Source organism: Carex rostrata, chromosome 6, assembly GCF_964058835.1.
Source record: "Carex rostrata chromosome 6, lpCarRost1.2, whole genome shotgun sequence".
Taxonomy (NCBI): Eukaryota; Viridiplantae; Streptophyta; class Magnoliopsida; order Poales; family Cyperaceae; genus Carex; species Carex rostrata.
In genome coordinates this window covers 7,939,293-7,958,441 of record NC_135923.1, presented here as the reverse complement: position 1 = coordinate 7,958,441, position 19,149 = coordinate 7,939,293, and the positions used below count along the sequence as shown (strand labels likewise).

Below are 19,149 nucleotides of genomic sequence, written 5' to 3'. Positions count from 1 at the left end.
TATTTTTAGTTAGATCTGAACCGTTCGATCACAATCTGCACGAATATAAAAGGGCCACCTGCATTCCTACTCGTCCCGGATTCTGATCGGACGGTTCAGATCTAAACAGAAATATTATGGTATGAAATATTCTGCATTCCTATGAAAGGACCGCCTGAGGGCTTCATAGCAAAAAAAACAAAAAGAAGAAAAATAAAATCAGCGTAAGAGCCGAGCAAAAACGTATCACCCAGTACCTGACTCAAGAAAATTACAAACTGGCGGCCCAGGACCGTTCTTTCGGTTTGACCCGAATCTCAAAACGGACCCCGACAATTTTTATAGGTACCTGATTGATTTTGGTCCAGCTGGGATTAATCTGAGCAGTTCGTTTGTAATTTGCTTGAGTCAGGAAACGGGTTTTCGATCCCTTCTCTTCTTGGGTCTGCTTAGGCACCCGGGTCATGGGCCTCATGGCTTGTTCTGGCGCGTTCGGGTAGAAAGGAGGGACTAGTGACTTGTTGGGCCGGATATTTGAAGCCCATAATAGCCCGTTGTTGTCTTCTATCCTAAGTTCCTAACACTCGCTCACGGACTTACGGTCCAATCTATAACGGGTGGTGCTTGTTTGCAAATATGACGAGAGCTTAATCTAAACTATTGCTAGAAAAAAAGTCCAAACGGTATCGTGAAATCAATTGGTCCAAATTAGGATGAAGATATTCTTTTTCTTCGTGTGAGAACGAGGGTAACCTTGATTTCACAAAAAAGAGAGAACGAGGGTAACCTTGCGTTTCACTTCTACAACTATATATATAAGAAGGGATTTAGAGTATTTCCATCCCGAGTAATGGGGCAAATTGACGAATTCATATTATCAGCTAAAGTGACTTAAATTTTGAGTTTAGATCGGAGTCATCGGACCGTCAGATTTGTTTTGACATAAATATTAGAAAAAATTGATTATTTGTCACTCCAAAATCTTCAAATTGTAAAAATGTCATCTCAAAATTTGAAATTATAAAAATATCACTTCAAACTTTATTAATTTATAATTTTGCCACTCTAAATAATTAATAACTAAAATATCCTTCCTTTCTATCTCCTCTTCTTTTTCTGCCATGATGAAAACAACAAACAGACAAACAAACAGATGAAAGTGAAGAATAAATGGCTTCAAGAGATCAAAATGTCATCGTTTCTAAGAACCAGAGAGAGAGAGGTACCAATTTCTTAAATTTCTTTCAACCAAAAATTCTCGCAGCACTTTCTTTTTCTTCTCTTCAAATTCTTCTACTGCATGCGTTAAATTCTTCAAATTCTTGTCTTTCATTTTTAAACTTTGATAAGTAGAATGCGTAACAATCACTGATTTGATGAAATTAGAGGGAGGGTTTAATATACAAATTAGTTCGAGTCAAATTTGTTCTCAATCCATTATATTCTTGATTTCTTGTATCTAACAATTACGTTTTCAATCCCTGAAAAGGTTATAAAAAAGCTGTCTTGGATCTGTATTTTTGTAAAAGTAGAGGACTAGTGTAGAAATATTATTTAAGCTATTAGGTTTAGGATTTGTATTACTTTTCTAATCCTCTTGTACATTTATTTTGTATATTCAAACAAATCATCTTTTATATATAAAGATAAAGAAAATAAATGTTCAAACTGTAATTCTTTAATCTTAATAGCTGTATGACACCAAAAATAATATTGCTTCAAATTTAATTTAATTAAGGGATATCAGGATTTTACAAATATCTGATTTAATTTGTCAGGTGGGCTGTACGGGTACCGGTGCAAGTGCCAAAGCAACGAGCAACTGGTAAATATGGAGATAGAAAAGGTTGGTCGGCACTTGACAACATTAGTAACTTAAATCTTGCACGTCAAACTCTTGATGGGTAATCTTGCAAATAGTCCCTTAATTGTATTTTTTACTTTATTGGGGTTACTCGACAACTGTTTTCTTTCCCTCGAATAGGAAACCCATAATCGGCCTTTCGCCACGGTAGGAGAAGAAAGAAGGCAAGAGAAGAAGGAGGGAGGACATTTTAGTCACTAATTATTTGAAGTGACAAACTTACAAATTAATGAAGTTTGGAGTGACATTTTTACAATTTCAAATTTCGAAATGACATTTTTACAATTTGAAAGTTTTGGAGTGACAAATAACCAATTTTCCCTAAATATTAAGAGGTTATGTGCATTTTATATCGAGTCGAATTAAACCGAATTATGATTGCACGGTTTGAATCTGAACTTAAAATTTGAGTTACTTCGGATGATTTGGACTCACAATTAACTAGGCCTTAGGCTCAAACACTAAGGCCCTGTTCGGCGTGTTACTGTTCACGTGGAAAAAAAAATCACTCAGACTGAATTTTTTTTTCCCACGTAAACAATAATTTTCAATTCAAAATTTTCAGTTCCTATTCCTATTTCTATTCCCAACAGGGATGCCGAACAGGCCCTAACACTGTGGTTTGAAGTAGTGTTACAAAAAATGATCGTTTAGTCCGACTAATTGGTCGATTAGTCATTGACAGTGACTAAACTATTACGAATTCTCTGTTTTCATTTATACAACCAATTAGTTAGTCATTTTTATTATTCTTTTATTTTATATTTATCTGTTTATGTATTATATTTTGTCTTGTCTTATCTGAACTTTTGTATAACAGTTTTATAGAATTTTATTAATTAGTAATAGAACTAAGTTAAAATAAATTTGATAAATTAAATTAACTATTTTTAATAATTATAAGTATATATACATGATTTTTAATAAAAACATAAAATTCTATGTAAAATTCTAATTAATCACTTAACGACGTATTCGTCCATCGAACTTGCCATTATTTACAATAGTGATCTGAAATAAATAAATATTCAATACTTGAACATCGGATCTATAGCTCGAGTTTCGATCGACTGTAGCAGATAATATGTAATCATGACATTAATTTATGAGTGAGTCTATGGTACTATGCATATCACGGTTGTTACTATACTACGACTCTATATTTGAGTTTTCAAATTCTAACGGTCGATTCGAACCGTTCATCTTGTTCTCTATATTAACATGTGTTTGAAGACCAAATTTTACATTTTTTTTGAAATTTTTTTACTATTTTTTTAGATATTTAGAAAATCACTTGATCTGAAAATTCTGGACTATCCAAAAACAGTGATTTTCAATAAATCTAAAAAAATAGTAAACGAATTTCAAAAAATGTAAAATTTAGTTTCCAAACACATATTAATATGAAGAGCAAGATGAACTGTTCGGATCGATCGTTAGAATTTTGAAAAATCAAATATTGAGTCATATTACAGACCAAATCGTAATATGCATAGTACCATAGACTCACTCTTAATTTATTCTATATCTCGAATCAAATGTCAACGAGTCGTAAATTTCAAACTAAATCTGGACTTCTCGAGGCTTGAGCTAACAGCTGTAATTTTCTATTTGGTATTTTTCAAAGTCACTCGTGGCTCGTGGCTTTGTGCTACTTAAATTGACCAGGATCCGGGGTCTTATGCAAATATCTAAAAGAATTTCAAATTTTCAAAATCTGTATTTATTTTCAACTTATTTTCAGATTTGTCTGAATTAAAAAAATGTTTTACGGATCTAGCGTCTTTTTTTCATAAAATATATATTTTCCTTTTTTAAAATGTTATATTTTTTATTTTCTTATTAAAATATTAGAGGTATTTTTATATTTCTTTCAAAATAGATGGAATGCTACATAATTGAATTTATTAGAAAAACTGTGATAAATAACCCGTATCAATATTTTTCAAGCCGGACCTTTATGGCTGTAAGAAAAATTAAAATATTTCTTTGTGTGTTATTGAAAAAAAATATATTTTAAATGTGAGTTATTGATCCCGGTTCAAAAATCACTTCTGAGTAAATAAAAAAATTATTATGATCCTTCTAGTACAATCAAATTTTAAGATATTACCTCTATTTTAAAAACAAATTGATATAAAATCATTTCGTCTAACATTTTTGTCACATCGAATTATGTTTTTTTTTAAATACAAAGACCACGATATTTTCTTTATTAATTCAGAAGTGACTTTTGAACCGGTATCAATAACTCATATCCAATTTTTTTTTTTCCCAATAACACACAGAAATATTTTAATTTTTCTTACAACCACAAAAAATTCAGCCCGAAAAATACTGATTCAGATTATATGTCGCATAGTAGTCCATCTATTTTCAAAGAAATATAAAATATTTCTAATATTTCAATACAAAAAATAAATAAATCATAACATTTTTCTATTTAATTACAAAAACAAAATTGGCGAGTTATTTCCCAGAACCTCAAATCCGAAAAATATTTTTTTAGAAAGAGACCCTCTCAATTCGAAAAATTATTTCCGGATATAGAGGCTGAATCCAAAAAATAATTTTTCGGTTTGGGTGGATCTAGAAATAAGTTAAAAATGGGTGCAGATTTTGTCATTTTAATTTTTTTTGGATATTAATAAAATTTTCGGTGCAAATATAATTCCGATTGAAGGTAGAAGTGTACGTAAACGGATTAGATATGGGACTTATAATAATTAAATCGTATTTCTATTTTTAATTTTTTTTATTTTTGAATATAGATATACTTTAAAACATATCAAAAATATATAATTATTTTTATAAAATTACTCTGCATATTGTTTTTTTTAAGAAAAATCTTGTCACGAGTCCCGACAGACCATATACTGTTTTCTAAAACCTTGAATCAAATTTAATGAAAGAGAAAAATATCAAAAGTAAGCTGGCCGGAAAATGATAGAGGAAGGAATAGGAAAATGGGGGGAAAAATGTAGATTTTTTTTTTTTCAATTTAGTTAGATTTTTGATAGAAGGATAAAGTTAATGGAAATTATTTTTAAACCTCTTGTAATATTTTAAAATTATACTTCACTATTTTTCAAATTAAAACATAACCTAAAAAAACAAAATCGACCAAACAAAATGAAATAAAAAAATATAGTAACTTGCATTTCCATTCATTTTTATCCATTCCACTAGAGCTGCACAAAAAATTCGTAGTTTGTGATTCGATTCAAGTTTGATTCGAAAAAGTTCGTAAAAAATTCAATTTGAAATAATTCAAAATTAATTCAAACCAAATTTAAACTGGACTTGGTTCGTTCAAAATAGGTTCGCGAACTATTTTAGTTCGAATCTCAAAGTAACGTGAACCGCTGATTTTCGCTGATGACTTATGTTCGATGATGACTTAAAAGTTAAAACATAAGGCTGCCTAGTCATAAATCATAACTCGTAAGTCGTAACTCTCGCTCTCGGTTCTAAAATTCTAGATGACTTTCGCCTCTCGCTTTCGGCGACTATGATCGTTCTTCTTTATCATAAAAAAGTTCGTAAAAAATTCAATTCAAAATTAATATAAACTAAATTCAAACTGAATAAGTTTGATTTGGTTCGATTCGTTTGCAGCCCTTCCACAATTGATAATTCCATCTACCGACCGCACTTTCCCTTCGCCACCTGTGAACTAAACATGCGTTAATTAACTTTACATCGCCGGACTTCACGGAGGACGGAGCCCTTATTTCAAATAAACAAACAAACACATCGTTCACGTTGCTTTCTGAAGATTCGTGCTAGCATATAACCAACGTATCGGATTCATTTTGAGGTACCTTGATATGAATTCCCCCAAATCTCGCTTACCGATCACCAATCACATTCGCCTTTGAAGAATCGGTGAAAGTTAAACTCAGAGGATTAGAAGAATCAGCAACGACGGTGAGTCTCTTCCGATTTAAGCGTTTTTTCGCCCAAAACGCTTTTGGCCAGTTTATTTGGAAAATCACCCAACAATCGGATAGGATTTTTGGCTGCGATAGATAGATTTTTTCCAAATTATGGTACATAGATAGATTTACCAAATTGGGGTTTGGGGGCTGGGGGTTAGATATTTTTGCACGCAAATGGGTTTGCGTGACCTTTTCATGCATGCTAATCTATTCAGCCAGGGTACTTTGTAGTTGGCAATGCAGCTGCTATTATGAAGGCAGCATTCTTAGCTTTATTCATGGGTTTTTTGGTGCTGAGCTTTAATTTGTAATTGATGCAAATTTCCAACAGGTAACATTTAATCAAAGCTTGAGAGTTACTACAACTGAGAAATGGATGCAAAGAAAAAGAGAAACAAAAAGAAGAAGGGAAACCAAACCAAGAATGGTGATGAAACTATCTCAAATACTGAAGAGGCTGTTGTACGAGAGCATGGCAATGCTTCAGCTGTGGCAGAGCAAAATCAAAATGGAAAGGTTATTGTTAGTTCAGAAGGAGCACCACTGCCAGAGCACGAAAAGGAGTCTGACAAGCAGCACCTTACCGAGAATGGGGATGTTGGTTCAAAAGCACCTTTATCGGAGCAGGATAAGGAGTCTAAAAAGCAGCTATTTCAGAATGGATTGGTGTCAGTTAATTCAGCTGTACCAAGAGTCACGGTGCCAGAACCTCTCAAGGAGATGGATAAGCATAACATGTGTGAAGAGAAGCTTGTAAGTGCACCGATTGGTTTTTTCCGTTACTTCTGGAAGATTGAGTACGACTAATTTCTCTTTTGAAAAGTTGGTTTTGTTTAATTATTGCTAATAGTTATGGATTTATGTTTTCTTCAGGTGAAGTTACATGAGACGATAACAAAACTAGAAGAAGAGAGGAACTCTTGGTTAATAAAAGTTGTATGTTTCGCTATGCTTTTTTGGTTTGATATAAATTGTATATGTTCTTTTATTTTCTAATATAACGAAGCTCGATGAACTTGGTTTAATATTAGTACCTGTGCAATTTCAGACAAGCTTGGAAGACAGGCTCTCAAAAATGCAAGACCAAGTAGATACCTATGTTAAAAATGAGGTAATTATACTCTTTATTTTATTATCTTTAAAAAAACATCAGAATTATTGGACTGTAATTTCTATAAACAAATTACATTATCTTAGCGAATGTAACAATAAATTTCAGTTGAGTTTGGAGGACAAGATTTCAAAGGTGCAAAATAAAGTTGACATGTACTCTCAAAATGAGGTAATCTTATTTCTTAACTTCTTAATATTCTTGAAAATATTATAGGTTGCTTGTTATGTGGATAAATTGCACTACACTTGTCAATGCTGATCCTATTTTTGCAGGTCCACTTGGGAAGAAACCTCCATATATTGCAGGATGAGAGTGATATGTTGGCAAAAAAGCAGGTATTTTAATGTTCTTAAACATATTTCACTGTGCATTACTTAAGTTTATAATTATCTAATTTATTGCACTTCATCTTATCCTAAGTCAAGTTTCTTATAGGTCAGCTTGGAGGATAAGTTTGAAAGAATAGAGGATATGAAGTACTCGTGGTCACTAAAGGAGGTACATGCATCACTAGGAGTTTTTATTCCTGAACAAAATTTTAGTCGAAATTCTAATATCTGTTATTATCAAATTATATCTCTTCTTTTCATATTTTATTTTGCTGCTTGCCATTCGCTCTGGTATCTATAGGGAGAGCTTAACACATGCACATGTACTTCGCATTATACAAGTAAGATGGCTGACAATTAAGTTTCTTTCTTAGGGATCACTAAATGCAACAATTACTTGGTTGGAGGAGGTCAATAGAGTACTACAAATGCGGGTATGGCATTTATTTTGAGACAGTTCTCTTTTATTTGACAAACTCAAACATCATCTTTATAGAGTTGAATACAATATCTATGTTAACTGCCTGCTTTCCTATTTGCTTTGTACTCTCATGCTATGTTTGGTACGAGGATAAGAAGTAAGGATAAGGGGATGACTCCTTTTCAGCACTCTTACAAGAAATAAAATTTAAACCCCTTATCCTCCTACCAAACCCAGGCTTAGTGTAAGGGGGAAGATTCTGGATTTTTTTCTTTCAATCCTTTTCTTGCTGGTAAGGTGACTTACGTACCATATAATGGCAGGTAAAGGCACTCGAACAATCTACGAATAATACTGATCAGGAGAATCGGAAGCTAATTGAAAGCTTATCCTTGGTTGAATCGAGGATTGAAGCCCTCGAGGCAAAATCTGCCCAAGGCAGTTTGACAGCTGATGTGGCAAAGGTTGACATCACTAGACTTCCCTTGAATTTACTTTGGATAGATGTATTTGTTTTTACTTAAACAGTTAACACTCCAGTGCAGCCTTGCAAAACCTCAATAACATCCTCCGTGCTGCTATATTAGATGCCTGAATCTTCCATTTATTTCACTTCCATGAATCAGAATGATGGGTATCGTGGGGATCTCTAAAAGAATGGGACCTGCTACTATGATTTTAGTTTTTGCTAAGTTATATAGATGTCCTTCAACTTCAGGGAATGAGATATTTGTTTTCTTTGTCTTACAAGTTTAGAATAGTTTTAACCAGATAACGGAAGAGAAGGAATCTCTAAAAAGAATGGGAACTGCTTATATAACTTTTAGTTATTGCTGAGTTAATATAGATGTCCTTCAACTTAACAGGGAACAAGATATATGTTTTCTTTATGTAACCAGTTTGCAATATATTTTATGCAGATAATGGAAGAAGAGAGTCCGATGATAATTACACAACAGGCCAATAGACAGACCAATCAGCATAGCAGTCACTTTGTGGATCCTAAGATGGTAAATGATAACTCTAATTTACTCAGCTTCCTATGAATTCTTGCCAATTGTACATTTTCTATAGAAATATGGGTGTAATTGTTTTTTTATTTGGTGGGATAACAGGTGAATGAGCTTGACATAAAACAAAATGAAACTATAAAGGACCTTTCCGAAATTGACCTTAGTCAGGAGAGACGTCTCAACATATCTCCCCCATCGGTCCAAACTATGCAAGAAAATAGTGAAAATTTGCTCAGTGCTGTTCAGGCAATGCAGCATTTAGGTGCTGACCCTGTAAATGCTGAGTCAAGTAACGACACTACCATTACAGTTGATATAGACCAAGTTCAGAAATTAGAACTTCATCTGCCAAGTCTAAGTGAAGAAACAGTGCATCCACTACAAGCTGTAGAGATTAACGAGGAAGAAGTGGCATCCAGTGATGAGAAAACTGAAGTGGTCCCGATATCAGATGCGCCACTCATAGGGGCCCCGTTTAGGTTGTTTTCATTTGTGGCCAAGTTCGTTGCAGGCTCTGACTTGGTGAATCAGACGAGCTCGAGATCTGGCAATTGATTGTTTTATTCTGAAATTTATTTAAAATATATGGTTCTGGTTTAGGGCATTGTTTTTGTTTTGTCCGTGCCATACTTTTATACAAAGGATATGTATACTAGCAGGTGAAAATGACGAATATTTTTTTTTCTTTTGGAATTTCCATTGAAGACAGTTAAATTTCTGATGCAATTTATTTGTACGTTTTTTTTTTGGCTTATTACTAAGTTGAAGCAATTTTTTTTTAATTCAAATTGCGCAGTAAATGAAGCTCAAGCTAACAACTGAGCTTCTCATATTAGAAATTTAGAAAGAAAACGTGTATGTATATTTTTTTTTTCCAGGAATACGACATAAGCATTTCAGACTTGCTAAGCGTTTTTCTGCATGTACCCCCAGTTATTTCTTTTTGGCCCCGTTATTTATATCTAAAGCTTAAGGCGTGATGTTAACAAATGGAAACCCACTCAGATCTGTCAATCTTTTACAAATTACAAATTAATGAGGTGCTCGTAGCAAATTAATGAGGTGCTCGTATTTCATAGTTTCATGATACAATGTAGCACTATGATTAAGAAAAAAAAAAGTAATGCTCGGAATTGCAACACAAGACAAACGGTAGTGATAACATTTCACTGCCTTCCAAAACTCCTGATACTTGCTTCATCTCTCGAAATATATCAGCGGTTTCCAGTCATTTTTGTCGAAATTCATTCGTGGAACTCTTATTTTCTAGCATCTAAAATTATAGTGATTGACAAGGTTTAGCAAATTTAAGGAGGCACGTTTGACATTTGACAGGCTAGATTACACTTTTTTTTTTATAGTAGAAGTTAGAGATCAAACCACCAAACTATTTAGGATCCTGATAATTGTTTCCCCACTTCTATTCTCTCATTTATCTCCGCACTTAATTTTCATAATTGTCTTGGGAACCACAAAAACTCCAGTACTAATTTAAAAAAAAATATATTAATCTCCATGCACAGAAATATTTATACCTTTAAGGTGAATAAGTTTTTCATAAATAATTGTTTCTCCAACCAAATCTCAAAATACATGGGGGAGCCATACACATTTTTAGATGTAGGTTTTTTTTTATTCATTCAATCTTGTCCACATTTTTGACAATTTATAAGGAATTTTGCACATCTAAAACCACGAACGTCTTTTATGCATGTTTCTCTTTCAAATGAGATCCATAATAACATACTTTCGGACTCATCGTCACAAAGTATTTATACTTATACTTGTAAGTATTTTTTACATATGACATTGGCTAACATATGAAAGTATTAATATCAAGTATTACAAGTATTTATACCTATGTTATGCTGTCAACTATTTTTATTAGAGAAATTGTAATGCAAGGACGGGGAAGGTTGATGTGGAGTCTCCACTATTTCATTTGATGAGGATTGACGCGGGACCATTGAGGCCTGAAAAAGGGTGGTCATATCGTTATGCATGCAAGTATTAATATTTTATTTTGCAATGATTAATTTATTATATTTTAGTATTTATACTTATAAAAGTTAATACAAGATGAGTGTGTCAACTGAAAAAAAAGACTATATAATTAGTGGGAACCATAGTATAATTTTCCTTTATATTGTTGGGGAGATAGAAGGAGAACAAGAATATGAGAATAATTATAATTATTCAACTATTTAATATTCACAAGAATTTCTCCATTCAAATTATTGCATTTTTTTATATTATCATGATATCACCTTCTCCCGCTTCTATATCCCAGGTTCGTAACTAACACGGGAAAAAAAAAATAACAGAAGTTAAATACAAAAGAGAGAGAAATTCAGGTTTGGTAATTCACTAGTCTCAATTCAACCTTACCTCTCCAAATCAGAGCGCAATTCTTTCATCTTTCCGCGTGCCTTCCCTTCGCCTTTCACCTTTACTTCCTCAAAAGATTTTGCTTTCGTTTTACTTTTACATGTTGAATTGGTCTCTATCATGTTGATAGTAAATACTTAAGACCATTGCACAGTTCATGCAAGGTAGTTCTTCATCCATTCTACTAAACCTGCTATGCGAAATTTGATTGGAACTCATACAAGTACCGTTGCAAAGTAAGTCAGACAGTTTTTTCTAGTGTTGTGCAGCCTTTCTGACTTCCAATCAGCAATTAAAACGTTGATTTTGAGAAATATATTATTTGACATCCTTTGAAATTTGGAAGTGAGCTTAATCTTACGATTCTATTTGGCTCTCTAAATTTCTTTGAAAATTAAAATATTTCTTTGATTGATAAAAAGGAACATGATATTGACCAAGAATAATTTTGTCAAGAGAAGAGAAGCAACTTTTGATCTAGTGGCAAAAATAATACTCTCTGTGTGAGAGGTCACGAGTTCGAAGTCTGAAAGGAGATGGCAAAGGAGACCCTTTCTCCCCTTGTGATTTGAATGAATCGGTGGATCATCTTGAAGGGACCTGTTCTTTTGCAAATTTATGTGGTCTTGTAACGGATTATCTTAAACAGTGGAGGACCTATGATTTATAGATGCTCTTTTACCTTTGAAATATATGTTACTTCGAAATATATGTTACTTCGAACGTCGGGCTCTCCCCAACCCTAAAGCCAGCCGTCCTCCCTCCCTCCTTCCCCCTCTCTTTCACTCGGCTCCATTTCTTTGAGCGGAGAGGAGGGAACCGAGGGGAGCCGTCGGAGCCGAGAGTACGGTATTGTCAGAGTTCGAAGCGTAAAGTCCTCATCTTGATCGAAGTATGTCGGTGAGTAGATCCGGTCGTCGGAGTGTGATGGCGGTCGGAAGAGCAAATCCGGTCGTAAAGCGAGATGAAGATTAAGGTATTAGAGTGATTATGAGTGTATATAAGTAGAATTAGAATAATAGATCTAGTTAAAAAGTAGATCTAAGGATTTAGAGGGTGATTAAGGGTGATTAGAGTAATTTAGAAAATTTCGTGAGAATAAAGAAGTAGATTTAGGAATTAGAGTCGCTTGATTCATTGTAAATACGTTTTTTATCAATCGAATTGTTAGTAGGTATTTAAAGCGGCTAGCTTTCAAAAAGAAATATATGTTACTTCTTGATTTGCTTAGAGGTGATATTCTTTGGATAATATGGCAGGAACGTAATAGTATTTGTTTTCAGGGGTGTTTTGCAAAAAATGTCGTCTCTATTGCTGCAAAAGTTTTTTCCTTTCCTTCTTTTTTTGTGCAAGTTAACGGAGATTATTCTTTTTTCAAACTCACTCTTCCTTGTACTTCCTCGTGATACGAAGGATTTGCCTGTATCAACTCTAGATCCGGTATCGGAGGAAGAGAAGCACATGCATGGATTATTGGATTTGGACTTGTTTTGGCAACTGCATGAGGCAGACTGAAGCTAAGGGGCATATTTGATTTGATGGAAAGCTGTCTGTACTCTGTAATATGATGCTTATGTTTTGTTCTAAACCATACTGTTTAATGCTTTAACTTTGGTTAGCTTTTATTTTGATCGACTGTTGTCTTTGGTTCTGAGGAACCGATGTAGTTTGGCTATATAGGAATTGGTTCTTTTAAATGTTGGTTTTGGTACCATGCCCGATCCGTTTTCTATTTCAATAAAAATTGGTAGATCCCCCACAGGCTTGAAGAGTGTCCACAACGGTCATTAGAGGTTTAATATAAACACACTGTATTTTATATATTTCAACAAACCATATCGTCTGCACGAGTGATAAATGCTAAGATTCCTGTCGACCTTTAAAATATTATATGCAGCCCCAATTTCTCATTCTTAAAAATATCAACTGGTCAAGTTTTCTCAAAAAGAAAAATAAATTGTTTTTCTGGTCAAGTTTTCTCAAAAAGAAAAATAAATTGTTTTTCTGGTCAAGTTTTCTCAAAAAGAAAAATATAATACATTAACACAATAATCAAGTGTGCATTAAATAATAATTAAATATGCATTCAAAAATTTGAAGTTGGAAGGTCCGTATAGTTGTCAGAACACGTTTCAATTTGATCAAAACTACATAACAACTGTCAACAATTATGTTTTAACTGAAATAAATAAATGTCCGATATGATATGCAAGCGTGTTTCAACACAATAGACACATATACATCGATCAAAGAACAGTTTACATTTTCAAAGTGCGTCAAAAGTTCAAAAATGATGTTTAGAAAATGAATCCACGAAAGATGGTTATCAAATCCATTAATTCCCTTTTTTTTAACATTTATGATCATAGGACATATAACGTCATATTTGACTTAACGATGGCCATTAAAACGCTCCACATCTTAATATATAGCACCAATGCAATTACTACATTATGAAAATGCGTCAAGAGTCAAGTTTCATATAGCACTAAACTAGTGATCCAGACTAAAAGAGCAGTAGTGGGTATTGACCAAAAGGAAGATTGCAATAAGTAGCAATATTTGGTCCATTTGACTTTGCAATCTCCATGCACAAATGGTACTAGTCTGTTACCTACATCGTAAGCTGAAACAATAATCCCAGTATATAAAACCAGCAAGTTCTTCAAATCTGTATACCTACCTTCTTTTCAACAAATGACCACAATAATGCCCCAACCTAATTGACCCCACCAATCAAATCTTTACCTATTATGTCCAACATCAATTATTAGGATTATTAGGAGTTTATTTGACCAGTAGACTCCTGGAATTTCTCTTCTGACGATGCACGGCTCTCTGAACCTGACAGTCGAATTTCTTCCATCATTCTAATCACATCCTCGATTTTCGGCCTCTGATCAGGATTCCTTGCAGTACATGCCATTGCTATTTGAAGCATGTTCACCAGCTCTTCTTCAATGTTGGGCCCACCTCGCATCAGCTCTGAATCAAATACCTCGGCTGTCCACTCCTCTCTCACCACTGAATGGACCCACCTTGGCAGGTCGGCCACGTCGTCTCGCCCCTGTGACTGAAGTGGTGCCTTCCCTGTTAAGAATTCGGGGAGGAAATATACATGCTTACGGTTATAAGAAATCGAATTTTTCTACCCTATGTAGTATGTATTAGCAAGCAGGCAAAAAGAACCGGTTAGAATATAAACCAAGAGAAGATCCAAAAAAGTAAGAGAAGTACATCAAAGAAGCTAAAATACAGCACGTGTCTCACCACTAACTTATATGCAACAATACCATATGGAGAAATATGTAGGGACTGATGCACCAGCACAAGGAGTTATGCAAATACTTGACTATAGAAGTCACCATGAGATAACTAAACTACAAATAGAAACAATACCTGTCAGCATCTCCATCAGCAGCACACCAAAGCTGTAAATATCTGATTTCTGGGTGAATTTTCGGGTTTCAATTATTTCGGGTGCTCGATAACCAAGAACAACTCGCGAGGGATTAATTGGAGGGTTAATCAAAGTGCTAAGCCCATAATCTGAGACAAATGGGGTAAGGTCTTGGTTAAGGAGAATGTTTGGGGACTTGATGTTGCCGTGAACAAGCTTTGAACCGCCTTCTGAGTGGATATTCATGATGACTTTTGCTGTTGTGAGTATGATACAGAACCTTGCGTTCCAGTCTAATGGGATCTTTTCTGTACTCCGGGTCCCTGTTCAAGTATTGAATTCCAAGATGTTATTGATGTCTTTAATTATTTATTTTTCTTCTTATTTATATTTCCTCACTGGACACTGCATCCATACCAGTGAGGTTCGTTACAAATGTTATGAGCCTAAAACATCATATTCTAGTCAAAAGTAGAAAATAAAAATCCTAGTAATACTGCTACTATACTGTCCGGTTTGTGTTCACCCTAGTTATAAAGACATACTGACAGTATAAGACGATCACAAAACAATTAAGACATCAAATGCCTTTATATATAGAAAATTTGAGGAACCATACCATGCAAAAATGCTGAGAGGTTGGCACCAGCAATATACTCATAAACCAAGAGCTTCTCATCTTTTGAGAAGTAATAGGCCCGAACTGGTACAACATTTTCGGACTGGCCAACCTTCCCAATCAACTCCATTTGTTGCTCAAATTCCTTCTTACCAGCAACCACCTCCTTCAACCTCTTTACAACCACAGTGGTACCATCCTCCAGTACTGCTCTATAAGCAGTACCGTAACTCCCCTTTCCCATAACTTCAGCCGAAGCCCTCAACAAATCTTCTAGGTCAAAATTATAATTACACCCCTCAAAGAAAACCAATTTGTTTCTTTCTGCCACATGGAGTCCGCTGCTTAACTCCTCCTTTGGCTTGTCTCCCCTTCTACCATTGTTAGCAGGGTCTGTTAGTTTGACCTCTTTGTCTGTTTCTCTATCCTTTTTCTTTGAGAAACATACTATTAAAACAGCTGCAAGTAATAGGACCACTGCCATTCCGCCTACAGCAATTGCAATTACAGAACCTGTATTTACACGCTTATGCGAGGGTTTTGAAGGAGGATGAAAAATGACTGGAGAGGAGGGCAACGGTGGGGAAACTGGAGAGGGAAGAACAACAGAGCACTGAGGTAGAGGGGGCCCGCACAAATGTGAATTACCATAAAAGGAGTTACTGGGAAAACGTTGGAGAGAGAGAGGAATTGACCCATTGAAATTATTAAAGCTGAGGTTTAGGAGCTTTAAATTCGCTTGGTCAAGGTCAGGAATTGGGCCAGACAGAGCATTGTTTGAGAGATCGAGAGCAAATAAAGCAGACGTGAAAGAACTTGGTATTTCACCTGAAAAATTGTTATCTTGGAGGTAAAGGTAGTGCAAAGAAGGAAGAGAGAGAACATCTGGTGGTAGGTTACCCGTTAGCTTGTTAGACCTGAGGCTCAATAGTTGAAGAGCATCAAGCTTGCCAATTGTGTTAGGAGGAATTGGACCGAAAAGCCCAAAACCTGGCAGTCTGACAGAGAGAACTCGGGTCCGGTTTGGGTTGCATCGTACTCCATGCCATGAAGAACAGATTGAAGCATTAGAGTCCCAGTTTATCTTGCGGATGTGCGAAGTGGAATTAAAGAAGGTGAGGAGGGCTTCTTTGTCAGAGTCAAGGTTGGCTGTGGTCAGAGATGCAAATAATGGTAGGAGGAGAAAGATAAATGGTGAAATTTTGGGGTTTGGATGCTCAGCCATGGTGGTTTATTTGTGAAAAGAAACGTTTGTTGCCAAACCTGTTAAATGAAGAAAAAGAAAGAGAGCACAAGTGTGAATAGCTTGTTGAATTATTGTAAAAGATAAAATAACACATGCAAGGTGCCTAAGCTAAAGTGTATGAAACAGAAGTAGGGAGGGGAGAGAAAGAGATTAAAAAAGTAGCAGATGGCCCGCATGATCTAATATTTTCTTTCCTCAAACAAATTAACTTAACATGACACATGATTATGCAGTGAGTTCTATAACTATAGTCAAAGGAATATTTACATGTGCAATAAGCAAGCACAGAATCAAATCATTCTTTTTTAAAATGTTCACTCTACACCAATTTGGATCAGCAAGGAACTAAAGATGTCGTTTTAGGATAGTGAAATTTCCTCAACAGTAAGTAAAAGGCTAGTCTATCATTAGTCAGCAATTTTAATTATATATCAACGAAAAACCTCACTGAATTGTATTACATAAAAAAATAAAAAAGTAAAGCCTCTCTCATTGACCCCACCCTGGTTAAGCACTTTTTTGTGACAGTCTCTAAGAAAAAACACTGGCTCTGACAAAATAGTATACTTTAGAAAGCAAGATAGACCCCATATTAAGTTATATCACAGAAATGGTGCCCCATATTAAGTAGGGCCCTTTCAATGGCTGGTGCCCAATTAAAGAGAAAAAAAGAAGACTTTACACTAAAGGACGTTTTCTGAAACTATCATATACAGAGTTAGTGTTTTGGTTTTATTCAGAGAAAAGCATCATCATAAATGCATACTAACATTAATGTTTCTTACAGGGATATATCATATATACAATCTGACAACATTAACTGATTTAACAAATTACAGAATTACCGTTAAGTTGCAACATCTTTTGACTTGACACAAGTAAAAGCAAAATAGAAAAGCTAAAGGGCCACCATTTCTTCCCAAAGAAGAGCATCTCATATTCTGAGCTCCACTTTGGTAAAAAGAAAGTAGGAAACCTCTTTAGTGGTTTGATTTTGAAATAAGCTACTTTTTAACTTTGAATATAATAATGTATGGCAACGATAGCTTCAAGGCCAATAATTTCTTCAAAATCTGATAAAGTGGTTCTGGTTTTGCCAACCTTCATTATGTCAAATATGTTAAAACACAGTGAGGCTTATTGAAAGAAGAGGCAAAGGAAAGAACAGTGAAAAGAAATTCACAGGAAAATCATTAGATTAGGATGTCAAAGATAAAAAAAAAAAAAAAAAAACCCAGATTTTGTATCCACATACCTTACCACTTAAAGCAAAAACCACCCCAAAAATACAGTACCATTATCAATCCACAATTGAATTTGCTTTTTGTATAGACCTACATAAAGGTACTTAAAAAACAGGAAGAGGGGAGCGGGGGGGGGGGTGTGTGACCATAAAAGGGGTTATATTTGGACTAAAATAAGAAGCATTTGCACATATAGCTAAGCCGGTTGATTCATTAATTGTTTACTAATGTCAAGATATAGAAAAGTGGGGATGCCTTGAACAACACTCGAGTAGGACTTAAGTGCTAATTAATTAAACTAAAGGACCGCAAAAAATGGGCCAGGCTCCAAATCCACATCGCTAAGGATTTATATTAAAGACGCCTTCTCCAGGTCTCATATCATGTAAGCAGGAAAGTTCTCCATGGCCCAGGCACTGCTGAGCAGATTGCAATGGACATATCCAGCTATGGAACAATGGAGATGAAACTATGAATTGCGGGGGGAAAGACGAAAAGTAATTTATTCACCAAAATACTTTAATTAGTTTTGAATGATGCACAGTTCGACTAAGAAACCCCAAAAAAATAAGCGGAATCACTGACAGTGTCAGGACTTTGGATTTTCTACAACTACAAAACAAATATGTCTATTTTCTCATGTGTTAGCTAGTACGAGTGTCTGAAATACGCCACAAATTTTCTTGTTCCGAAGGAGATTTCTAAAAATCAAGTTCGGATTCATATTTGTAAGAGAAAAGAACGGATAAAGGTCTCAATTTGACATAAATCAACGTCACAAAAAGGATTTGGAAAATATTCTTTTCCAATGTTAGTCGTGATCAAAGCTAACAATCTTGACTCTCTCCCTCCCTCTCTCTCTCTCTCTCTCTCTCTCTCTCTCTCTCTCACGCACACACAAAATAGGTACTAGGATACAATACAATCTGTCCCGAGTAGCTCAGTGACTCTATTAAAAAGGAAGAAGAATACGACCGCAACGAACATCTCAACTATAAAATGAAGCAAGAAAATGAGAAATTTACCTTCCAAATTCGAGGCTCCAGTACAAAGCAATTATCTCGAGCTACACCGGAATCCACAGTGCTCCAGTCCGTATAATATCTTAGATAGTTCGAATAAAATCGATCGACTATCAATCAATCAATCGAGAAAGATCGAGAGAGAGTGTCGAGTGTGGGTGTGAGAGAGAGTGACTCAGTGAGAGAGATGTATAGAGAGAAAGAGAGAGACAAAGAGAGGAAGAACTGGAGACTGGAGATAATACGAGTCCGTCTTTTAGTGATACAGAAACAGATTTATATCCTTTTAACCGTCTCAACTCTCAATTATCACATTCATTTCATGCTTTTAAGGTAGAAGAAATTTGGATCTTTTGCGGCATATATCTATGCTTCACTCCGTGAGTTCATACCATCTCAGAAGATTTTGTTTTTGTTTTTGTGAGTAATGAAAAAAGCTTAACACTGGGAGTAATGAAAGATTAAATAGATGTTTATTTATCCACGTGATGTTTAATTATTTGAAGGTTATACATTGTATGAAAATAATTTGTAAATTTGTACTTCTGTCATGCAAACATTTGTTAGCT

At 34.8% G+C, this 19,149-nt stretch overlaps 2 protein-coding genes across 4 annotated transcripts; one reads left to right on the top strand and one right to left on the bottom strand.

Moving 5' to 3' along the window:
• Positions 1–5,637: 5,637 nt before the first annotated feature.
• LOC144555088 (Mitochondrial ATP synthase D chain-related protein) lies at positions 5,638–9,387 on the top strand. The gene is made up of 11 exons (XM_078303302.1): positions 5,638–5,773; positions 6,116–6,537; positions 6,658–6,720; positions 6,833–6,895; positions 7,004–7,066; positions 7,171–7,233; positions 7,334–7,396; positions 7,602–7,661; positions 7,972–8,112; positions 8,569–8,658; positions 8,764–9,387. The coding sequence occupies exons 2-11, from the start codon at positions 6,157–6,159 to the stop codon at positions 9,214–9,216; spliced, it is 1,440 nt and encodes a 479-aa protein (XP_078159428.1). The 5' UTR covers positions 5,638–5,773; positions 6,116–6,156; the 3' UTR covers positions 9,217–9,387.
• Positions 9,388–13,576: 4,189 nt separating this feature from the next.
• On the bottom strand, positions 13,577–18,774 carry LOC144555087 (putative inactive receptor kinase At5g58300). Of its 3 annotated transcripts, none has more exons than XM_078303299.1 (4): positions 18,584–18,774; positions 15,069–16,331; positions 14,449–14,772; positions 13,577–14,139 (listed from the first exon to the last, which is right to left on the bottom strand). In XM_078303299.1, exons 2-4 carry the CDS (start codon positions 16,291–16,293, stop codon positions 13,829–13,831), a joined length of 1,860 nt encoding a protein of 619 aa, XP_078159425.1. In that variant the 5' UTR covers positions 16,294–16,331; positions 18,584–18,774; the 3' UTR covers positions 13,577–13,828. The 3 variants fall into 3 exon arrangements, with proteins under 3 accessions (XP_078159425.1, XP_078159426.1, XP_078159427.1); XM_078303300.1 differs by lacking the exon at positions 18,584–18,774 and adding an exon at positions 17,570–17,667; XM_078303301.1 differs by lacking the exon at positions 18,584–18,774 and adding an exon at positions 16,763–17,079.
• Between the last annotated feature and the right edge of the window lie 375 nt (positions 18,775–19,149).

Coding starts and splice junctions, on each gene's coding strand:
- LOC144555088 (XM_078303302.1), top strand. CDS start 6,157: ATGGATGCAAAGAAAAAGAGAAACAAAAAGAAGAAGGGAAACCAAACC. Junction 6,538..6,657: donor ACATGTGTGAAGAGAAGCTT/GTAAGTGCACCG, acceptor TGTTTTCTTCAG/GTGAAGTTACATGAGACGAT. Junction 7,234..7,333: donor ATATGTTGGCAAAAAAGCAG/GTATTTTAATGT, acceptor AGTTTCTTATAG/GTCAGCTTGGAGGATAAGTT.
- LOC144555087 (XM_078303299.1), bottom strand. CDS start 16,293: ATGGCTGAGCATCCAAACCCCAAAATTTCACCATTTATCTTTCTCCTC. Junction 14,773..15,068: donor CCTCTCAGCATTTTTGCATG/GTATGGTTCCTC, acceptor ATACTTGAACAG/GGACCCGGAGTACAGAAAAG. Junction 14,140..14,448: donor GCTGATGGAGATGCTGACAG/GTATTGTTTCTA, acceptor AATTCTTAACAG/GGAAGGCACCACTTCAGTCA.